We start from the raw sequence: 10,826 nt of genomic DNA, 5'->3' as shown, positions 1-10,826 counted from the left end.
CATGGCTCGCTGCCAAATCTTATTTCTGGGCAGCCAGTTCAATAACAAAGCTATTATAAACTGCCGTCATAAATGGTTCTTATATCCATTTCCCATTTTAAGATTTTAGTACATCATCCATTCTTTCTGTCTCCAAAAGCACAGGCTGTGGGCTACCAAGCAACTCTATGAATGTTCCTAATTCAGGATCAGTAGGATTGGGAACCAGAGGTCATATGGCCTCCTACTGATAACTTAGCAAAAAAGCATGAGGTATCAAATATATTTCCTGGTAAATAAACCAGAGCAAGAGCAGTTTAGTTAAACATCACAAATCTCATAAAGTTTCACATATCTTGACATTTTTGCTTCTAACCTATTCGACTTTGGAAAGCACGGTGATGTAATGCATACCTTGCGGTATCCTTGAGTTTTGTTCCAGCCAGATCCGTGGATGAGCAAAGGATGAAAGAAAACGGTGTCTCCTTTCTCCATCACGAGGTGCACGCGGGGGCTGTTTTCATCGTAGTCCCGGATCCCATAGAACATTAAGTTCACGCCCCCCTAGAACACATAAGAGAACCCAACTCTGTATTTGAGGAACCCAATGACTAACAAGTAGATTTCCTAAGTTCTTCCAAGAAAAAGATAAGCTCAGTCAATCTAACCTCCCACTGTGGTCACTTTGAATCTGAGCAGAAGATGGAAGGCACTGGTCATGATCACAGTTCAGTTGACCCCACCAGGTGCCCCACCCCGAGTGTTCCCACTGAACATAACCCCCACTCTCCTGCTCATCAGAGCTAGCCAGCCTTTCCATGGACTCAGCAGGTGCCTGCCACCCTCCAAAACAATCCGTTTGGCTTAAGTCAGCCACGGCCCACTTCTGTTGCCTGCACCAAACTTTCCCCAAAACTCAACTGAATTTGTGAATCTCACAGTTTCAGTTATATCAGAATCCAGACCCCAGTATTTTCCTTGGCACTAATCCTCAGTGCAAGAATCTAACTAATTGAGACAGAAGGCCTGAAAGCCATATTCTTTACTTCCTACGGACCCCATTCATTCTTCCTGCGTTAACAACCCGTGCTCTTCTCATTCTGACCATCATTATGGGATTTCAAGACCATATTGTCTGATACCTAAAACACTTACCATCTCCTCTCTGGTTTCTCTGCCTCTGGACTCTTACCTCCAGTATATCCTGCTCTAGGCCTCTAGATTATCATTATTTTTTTTTAAAGATTTTTTTTTTTAAATTTTTATTTATTTATGATAGTCACAGAGAGAGAGAGAGAGAGAGGCAGAGACACAGGCGGAGGAAGAAGCAGGCTCCATGTACCGGAGCCTGATGTGGGATTCGATCCGGGGTCTCCAGGGTCGCGCCCGGGGCCAAAGGCAGACGCCAAACCGCTGCGCCACCCAGGGATCCCTAGATTATCATTATTGAAGGAACAATTTGATCTCACGATTCATGGGCTCAAAAGCCTTCTATACTCTTCCATCTTCACTAGCTCAGTTCCATACACCATATAACAGTCATGCGATGGAATACTACTCATGCTTCCCCAGAGTCTTTATTGGTCTCTCTAGCAGAAAAGAGATGAGCCCTCTCTCTTCTTTATGCCAAGAGCCATCAATCAGTGGTAAGAAGTAGTTGGCACTTTACACATGCATGTGGTGTTGCAAGTGTTGACATCTTACCTGTGCAATTGGGCTTGATAATTTCATATCGTATATAATACCTCCCAAAGTGCCCCACGCTGGTCAGCTTTCCAACACTTCTTGAAGGAAAAATGGTTATTTTACCTGACATCCTTGAATCTTCCCTGATCCTAATTGTAAATCCTATAATGATGTTTTGTTAAGAAGGAAATGCCATCTGATTGTTAAAGCTCTTTATGGATAGTGATGTGAAATCAAAACAAACAATATTCTGGTTAAGATTTTCCTCTAGGGGTGCCTGGGTGGCTCAGTCAGTTGGGCGTCCAAGTCTTGATGCCAACCCAGGTCATGATCTCAGGGTGCGAAGTTCAAGCCACATATCTGACTCGTGCTCAGCAGAGTCTGCTTGTCCCTCTCCCTTCCCCTTTGTGTCTCTCCTCCCCTCCTCTCCCATGTGCTTGTGCTCTTTCTCTCTCTCTCAAATAAATAAATAAAATCTTAAAAGAAAACGACAGAACCAGACAAAAAACAGATTCTTCCTCTGAGCTAGAACATGAGACTCCTAACTCTGGGAAAGGAACAAGGGGTAGTGGAAGGGGAGGCGGGCAGGGCGATGGGGTGACTGGGTGACAGGCATCAAGGGGGACATTTGATAGGATGAGCACTGGGTATTATACTATAGGTTGAAAAATCGAACTCCAATAAAAAAATACAAAAAAAAAAAAGCTAACCTAAAAAAAAAAACAAAAAACAACAACAAAAAAATGATTCCTCCTCTACGCAGACGTACCTCCCATTGGAGATAATTGTGTGGCTTCAGATAGCCTTTGTGTGTGCCTGGGAACACACACAGACAGCCATTGTTCCTGTCGATGTGCTCCATGGCTGTCCAAGCACAGACAATTTTATTGCTGGGCCTGAAGGGGAAGTAGTGCAGATCCTGGTGCAAGGGATGGCGGGATGTCTTCTTGCCTGAAACAGAACCTGCTGTTAACACACACTTGCATCTCAGATTTCATCTCTTTTGCCTGCAAAACCACAGCAATGACTATTCCTACAAAACCCAAAGAAGTGAAACAACATTATTGAGAATCAGTCCAGAGAGATAAACATCAAATTCGAGTATCAAATCCACAGGGCAACTCCAGATCCTCTACTTTTTTTCTGGGTTTCTGGGAGCTGAGGACTTACTGACACACAACATTCACTAGCAATTCATACACGTCATGAACTCTATTGCATTTTATTCCTTTGTAATTGTGGTTTGGACATAGAATCTAGTATTCAAGAAAAAAAAAGTTTGAGTAATTGAAGAGAGCAACCAAATTTGAGGTTCCCTGTTAGCCTTCTAAGTGGCTGATGCAAAAAATATCTGCTAACTAAATTAATAAAAGGCCTCTAAGGGCTCCTGGGTGGCTTGGTGGGTTAAGCATTTGCCTTCTTCTCAGCTCAGGATCTCAGGGCCCTGGGATCAAGCCCTGTATAGGGTTCTGCTTAGCAGGGAATCTGCTTCTCTCTCTTCCTCTATGATGTCTCTCCCTCTCTCTCAAAAAAATTAATAAAATCTTTAAAAGTAAGAAAAAATAACCCTGTAGTTGACATCTGAAATCCCTACTCTACTTCACGATTCTTATGATACATACTGTTTTAAGACTTAAAAGTATATACACATTTTTTTTAAAGATTTTATTTATTTATTCATGAGAGACACAGAGAGTGAGAGAGAGGCAGAGACACAGGCAGAGGGAGAAGCAGGCTCCATGCAGGGAGCCTGACATGGAACTGGATCACTGGTCTCCAGGATCACACCCTGGGCTGAAGGTGGCGCCAAACCGCTGAACCACCTGGGCTGCCCTTATTTTATGTTTTTAAAGATCTTATTTATTTATTCATGAGAGTCACAGACAGGGGCAGAGGGAGAAGCAGGCTCCCTGCGAGGAGCCTGATGCAGGACTAGATCCCAGGACCCAAGGATCACCACCTGAGCCAAAGCCATACCCTCAACCACTGGGCCACCCAGGCGTCCCCACATTTGTTTTTTAATGTTCAGCAGTTATACGCAAAGCTATAGTTTGAATCCTTGAAACTTTGTCTTACTTTTCCTTTCTTTCTTTATTATTATTATTATTATTATTTTTTTTTTGGCTTCTACTTAACAAATAAAAGCACTCTACCAGAATCTGCAGGTTTGTTTATAAGCATTGCATGCATGGCCATAATATTGGGTCCAGTGAAGCACTCCACATATTTCAGAATCTAAGAGTAAAGGGTTTCATGAGATCAAATAAACAACCACGTAATGCAATGTACACTTATTTGTACACGAGTCAAAATGCACATAGTTATACACAACACTTGGTAGAAGTGCCTGGGTGACTCTGTTGCTTAAGCATCCATCTCCTGATTTCAGCTCAGGTCATGTTCTCAGGGTCATAGGATACAGGTCTGCCTTGGGGTCCTTGCTCAGTAATGGGTCTACTTCAGGTTTTCTCCTTCTGCCTCTCCCTCTCTATCAAACAATTATTTTAAGAAAAAAAAAAACAGTTGGTATTTCCCAACGTTGCAAACAAAGAATGAAAAAGTCAGCACTGGAAATCTGTAACACTTTGAATTAAACAGTTTTTTTTTTAGGATTTTATTTATTTATTCATGAGAGATACAGAGAAAGAGAGGCAGAGACACAGGTAGAGGAGAAGCAGGCTCCATGCCAAGAGCCCGACTTGAGACTCGATCCCAGGTCTCCAGGATCACACCCTGGGCCAAAGGCAGCGCTAAAGTGCTTAGCCACCGGAGCTGCCCTTAAACAGGCTTTTTAAGCCAGTTGGAAACCAAACCCCATTTTCTACGAGAATTCAAAGAGTTTCTTCAGCTTTCGACTGGGCGGGCAGGAATGCCCTCCTTTCACCTGACACTGTCCATTGATGCCCAGGGAGAAGGCACCTTCCTCTTCCCTTCAGGGAGACTCTTCATAAGAAGGGACCAACAGGGGCACCTGGCTGGCTCAATCACTAGAACATGAACCTGTTGATCTCGGGGTCGTGACTGCAAGCTCCTCCTAGAGTGTAGAACTCACTTTTTAAAAAGGTGGTAGAGGGACACCATTGCAGCTCAGTCAGTTAGGCATCTGCCTTCAGTTCAGGTCATGATCCCCATGTCCAGCTCCCTGCTCAGAGAGGAGTCAGCTTCTCCTTCTCCCTCTGCCCCTCCCTGCCACTCATGTTCTCTCTTGATCTCACTCACTTTCTCTCTCAAATAAGTAGAATCATTAAAGAGAATAATAAATGAAAGGACCATGAGAGGCCCCAATAACGTGGAGCTGCCATGCAGAGCCCAGGGGACAAGAGAACAGCAACAAGGAGACACTTCACAGTCAGGCCACCTCCCTTTCCACAGCTCTTCACTGAGGGCTACAAACCAGACAGTGATAGAAAAGGACACGCAGCAGGGAGTGAGATGAGCAGGTCCCTCCTCCCATGGCGTCTATATTCTGTTGGAAGGATGTTAAATAATGACATGGGCACTGGTGCTTGACAGCAAGGTGCAGTTACAGAGTATGAGGGAGCGGAGGCGGGGTGGGGAGGCTGAATTTGGTCAAAGGTCTGGCAGTGGGTGTGCTCCCTCCTACGTCTAACCCACTAGGGAGGAAAGCACTCAGCTTTGCATGCCTACCACCTGCCAGGGGCTTTATGTGTCAGCCACTTAAGTCTCACAACAATCCCTGAAAAGTAATGCCCCCAGGAATTAAAGATCCTTTAAATGATCATTATCCTGCAGATAATAAAGTGCCCAAGGTGGCAGAGCAATTTCAACGAAAAGGACGGTATTCCATCTCCAGTTCTGTCTGACTCCAAAAAATGAAGCCTCTTCTACTGCTTTCTCACTACTTGATCTCCCGTATAAGCCATATTGGCAATTTGAGCATGAATCACTCGAAATGGTCCAAAATCCTAGGAGTCGGGGCTCATATTTGTTTTTTTTTGTTTGTTAGTTTGTTTTTGTTTTGTTTTGTTTTGTTTTGTTTTTATAAAGGGTGTCATCTTTTATATTTTCTTATGATATTTTCTTTGAAGAATATATTCCTCAAATATATTTCTTCATATATTTTCCTTTCCTGTTTCCTGGTTTTAAGTAATCTCTATCGCAACATGGGGCTTGAGCCCACGACTCTGAGATCAAGACTCACATGCTCCATCGGGCCATGCCTGCCCAGCATCTCCTACCAGTATTTTCTAAACTTCAGTGACTCAAGAGACATTTTACCATTTCTAGCATATGTTGCTAACTGCCCAATATTAGTCAATAATTTTCCTAAATTAACTCATGTCTTATCCTGATTAATAATATTCCTGAAGTCATAGGTTTGATGCACCAGCTACTTTTTCCAATACATATTGAAATAAATACCCAACTACTATATCATACCCATCTCCTAAAAGTCATTGCATGAACCAGTAGGTGTATGGTGCACACTTGAGAACAGTGAGAACCCTGGAGGCCTCCGGGTCCCCAGGGCCTCAGGCAACACAAGTTGCCTCTAACTTCAAGCTTTTCCTCCTTGATTGCTGCTCACAAGTTCCATTTCCATTGCAAGACTTGAGGTTGGGAAGAATAGATGATTCAGGGACCTTGTCCCCCTTTGTCCCCAACCCAAGGGGCTGGACATGATAGGTGGCCTGCTGTACAGTCTTCTCTCATGAGGAAAATATTCTTTCTTTTTTTATCATTTGTTTAAAGATTTTTTTTAATTTAAGTAATCTCCACACACAACTGGGACACTTGGGTGGCTCAGGGTTGAGCCTCTGCCTTTGGCTCAGGGTGTGATCACAGTCCAGGTATCAGATCCGTCATCGGGCTCTGTGTGAGGAATCTGCTCTCCCTCTGCCTATGTCTCTGCCTCTCTCTCTGTGTCTCTCATGAATAAATAAATAAAATCTTTAAAAAATAATAAAAATAAAACTAAAAGCATTTGAAATAAATGGTTCCTAAACTGTGGTACATTTTACAATGGGATGCTATGCAGAAGTTTGCAAGTATGATATAGATATAGATACACGTGATAATATGTAAGTCATATGGGAAGATGTCTGAGGTCTATTATAAGTGGACAAAACACAGTGACAACCAGTTTGTTCCCGTGTTACACAAAGGGTGGGAACCCTGGAGGCCTCATCGTAATTCATCTAACACAAGTTACCTCTAACTTCAAGCTTTTCCTCCTTGATCGATGCTCACAAGTTCCATTTCTATTGCAAGACTTGAGGTTGGGAAGAATAGATGATTCAGGGGCCATGTCCCCCTTTGTCCCCAACCTAAGGGGCTGGACATGATAGGTGGCCTGCCTGTACAGTCTTCTCTCATGAGGAAAATTTTCTTCCTTTTTCTTTATTATTTATTTAAAGATTTTTTTTCTAAATTTTAAATAATCTCCACATGCAACTGGGACACCGGGGTGGCTCAGCGACTGAGCATCTGCCTTTGGCTCAGGGCTTGATCCCAGTCCAGAGATCAAGTCCTGCGCAGGCTCCATGTGAGGAGCCTGCCTCTGCCTCTGCCTCTCTCTCTGCCTCTCTCTCTGAGTCTCTCATGAATATCTCATGAATATCCTTAGTATCTCACTTGGTTAAATGTCCACCTCTGGGTTGGGGCTCAGGTTATGATCTTGGTCTAAGGATCCAGCACTGTGTCGTCCTCTGCACTCAGCAGGGAGTCTGCCTGAGGATTCTCCCTCTACCTCTCCCTCTGCCCTTTCCCTTTCTCATGCCTAAAATAAATACATAAATCTTAAAAGAAAATAGTGCATACCTCTTAAAAACTAAAAAATCCCCCATGCTCTACCAACTAAAGCAGCCAGGTTCCCATTAAGTCACATTATCTAATAGCACTTGGGGTTATAATTTCCAAAATGTTCTATATGCAAAGTGCCCCTTTAAAAAAAAAGTGTGCCATGTGTCAAGGGACATATGAGTAGCTCAGTGTTAAGTGTCTGTCTTTGACTCAGGTCATGGTCCTGGGGCCTGGGATCAAGTCTCACATCAGGCTGCCCACAGGTAGCTTATTCTCCATCTGCCTATGTCTCTGCCTCTCTCTGTGTCTCATGAATAAATAAAATCTTTAAAAAACAATAAAAAATCTAAAACCATTCTAAATAAATGATCCATAAACTGTCATATTTATGCAGAAATTTGCAAGTATGATATAGATATACATACATAAGTGATAATGTGTAAGTGATATGGAAAGATGTCTGAGATCTATTATAAGTGGACATGACACAGTGACAACCAGTTTGTTCCCGTGTTACACAAAAGGTAGGGGGCTACGGATGCATTTTCATGGCCATGAAAGAATTCTAGTTGAATACACCTAAAAGCTTGGCAGTGAGTGGGGATGAACGTTGGGAGACTTCACTTTACATTTTCTGTATTATGTGGATAACTTTATAAATATGATTTATGCTTAAAGAATGATAATTTTTTAGACAAGTTTAACTCTAAAGACCTACTTAAACCTCTACTACCAGATTCACAGAAACAAAAGCAACAATAAATGGATGTACAGTGAGTGGGATCTGCAATGTGACTCCTGTTGATATGCCCATATCCAGTGTGAGAGAGGCTCCCCCACTCGACTGCAGAATTCCCGCCCTTCTCCACCAGGTTAATTACCAAGCGCCAGAGCAGGGTATCTCCACCTGGCCAGTATTGACATTTGGTGCCGGAAAATTCATTATTTGGGGGGAGGGGGCTTTCTGTGCATTATAGGCTCCCTGGGCTCCATTAGCGGCATGCCCAGGCTCTACAGACCAAACCTTGTGGCAACCCCACAAGGCTCCAGGCACCACCAGATGTGGTTGCTCCTCCAACTGAGAACCACTGTTCTACAGCCACCAGAGAGGGGCTCAGATAAAGGAAAAGCAGCAATTCCTGGGGCAGGCATGTAGGTGGGCTGTTAACCTAAAAACAAAGAAAACACAGAAAGGTTCTCCAACCTCAGGGAGAGTGCAGTATCTGAAGAGTTCCTTGTCGTCTTGGAAGTCTTGGATCTTTGAAATCATCCTTTCACTTGGAATATATTCTGATTTTGCAATGGACACATCTCTCATTATTATCATTTGTTTTGGTTTCACCTCCCCTCTGCAGATCCTTTCAAACTGGTCCCTAGAAAATGAAATTGGCAGATGATGTCATTACTGCAGGCTCCAGGCAATTGCCTGGCCAGTTCTGTGGAAAGATCCACAAAGATTGAGGAGATGGTGTCTCTGCACCAAGTTGACCTCTAGGCTTAGGACATCATTATCCTGAGCATACCTAAAGGAAAGAAAACTTTCAAATAAGTCCAACTGAAAAATCAAAACCCAACACTATGTATCAGGAACCTGAGAAATGTTTCTACTACTCTTCCATCTGGCATTTCTATTTTTTATTTACTCTAAGAAAATAATCTGAACCTTTTTATTTAATGTCTAATCATTTCTTTTAAGTTTTTTCATTTTTTTAAAAAGTAATCCCTATATCCAACCTGTATCTAGATCCCATATGGAGTTTGAACTCATAACCCCAAGATCAAGAGTCATGTGCTCTTGAGCCAGCCAGGAACCCCTAAACTCAACATGTATTTAGAAAAGGTTTATTTTTTTTTTAATTTTTTATTTATTTATGATAGTCACAGAGAGAGAGAGAGAGAGGCAGAGACACAGGCGGAGGGAGAAGCAGGCTCCATGCACCGGGAGCCCGATGTGGGATTCGATCCCGGGTCTCCAGGATCGCGCCCTGGGCCAAAGGCAGGCGCCAAACCGCTGCGCCACCCAGGGATCCCTAGAAAAGGTTTAAATCCAAAACATTAACTACTGTCACCAAAAAATAGAAGAATAATTAATTACTTATGTCCATTCAATGGGATAGATAGGACTCGGGCTTTAAAAGTGAAGAGCATGTGCCCTGGGGTGGCTTAGTCGGTTAGGGTCCAACTGGTAATTTCACATCAGGTCATGATCTCATGGGTCCTGAGATTGAGCCCATGGCTTACTATGGCCTCAGTGGGGAATCTGCTTGAGATTCTCTCCCTCTGTCCCTCTCACTCGCTACCACTCGTGCTTTCTCTCTCTTAATTAATAAATCTTTTTTAAAAATGAAGGACTTAATAGCATGGATAGTGCTTATAATAGTAAAATATACTTAGATTTGCATGAAACCAAGATACTACCTGAAAAAAAATGAAGAGAAATTTTTTTAAAAACACTTTTTTTAAGTGATTGCCTCATGTAATGGAATTATGAATGATTTTTAAAAATTCCTTTTATTTCTCTGGTTTTGTAATTTGTTTTGTAAGGAATATGTATGTTTTTTTTAGGTGGGTTCAAATCGAGTAGATTTTATATTTTACTTTTATTTTAAATATAACAGATTTTATGTTTTATATTAAATCATACATTCTCAGAAGAAATCAAAGTTGAAAAATCCAAGTCAGTGTATAGCATATGCACAACTCAGAGCACCCCATCCAATAATTTACATCAGAATTGTGGCTCTATGATAATATTCCATTGATATCAGTCTTCTCCTACAAAGGTAATTTAAGATAAACCAAGGATACTACCTAATAGAGCAGTATGACCACACACTAAGGGCTAACTTCAATGAGGTGTAACATGCTTGAATGTTAAATAACCGGGTTAGGGGATCCCTGAGTGGCTCAGTGCTTAGCACCTGCCTTCCGCCCAGGGCATGATCCTGGAGTTCCAGGATTCAGTCCCGAATCAGGCTCCCTGCGTGGAGCCTGCTTCTCCCTCTGCCTATGTCTCTGCCTCTCTGTGTCTCTGTCTCTCTCATGAATAAAAAAATAAATAATCTTTAAAAAATTTAATCAGATTATACACTTCTGATATTTTTTGCCTTTCTGAATGTTAAAATACATATAAAAATTAAGGTCTTCAACATTTTCCCTAGGTTTAATTAGAACAAGTCCAGGCAACAGAGGATTTCTATAATGAACTATATTTTTTAAAATATTTATTTATTTATTTATTTATTTATTTATTTATTTATTTGAGAGAGAGAGACACACACACACAGGCAGAAGGAGAAGCAGGCTCCATGCAGGGAGCCAGACGCGGGACTCCATCCCAGGTCTCCAGGATCAGGCCCTGGGCTGAAGGCAGGTGCTAAACCGCTGAGCCACCCGGG

The 10,826-nt window shown here is 42.3% G+C and overlaps 1 protein-coding gene across 1 annotated transcript; it reads right to left on the bottom strand.

Annotated features, from left to right (window-relative positions):
• Positions 1-256: 256 nt before the first annotated feature.
• LOC140597922 (phytanoyl-CoA dioxygenase, peroxisomal-like) lies at positions 257-8,826 on the bottom strand. Its single transcript, XM_072749520.1, has 4 exons — positions 8,633-8,826; positions 3,819-3,900; positions 2,435-2,616; positions 257-543 (listed from the first exon to the last, which is right to left on the bottom strand). The coding sequence occupies exons 1-4, from the start codon at positions 8,753-8,755 to the stop codon at positions 301-303; spliced, it is 630 nt and encodes a 209-aa protein (XP_072605621.1). The 5' UTR covers positions 8,756-8,826; the 3' UTR covers positions 257-300.
• Positions 8,827-10,826: the final 2,000 nt, after the last annotated feature.

The sequence above is a fragment of the Vulpes vulpes genome, chromosome 2, assembly GCF_048418805.1.
Source record: "Vulpes vulpes isolate BD-2025 chromosome 2, VulVul3, whole genome shotgun sequence".
Classification (NCBI taxonomy): domain Eukaryota; kingdom Metazoa; phylum Chordata; class Mammalia; order Carnivora; family Canidae; genus Vulpes; species Vulpes vulpes.
This window is presented reverse-complemented; position numbering and strand designations above follow the sequence as displayed.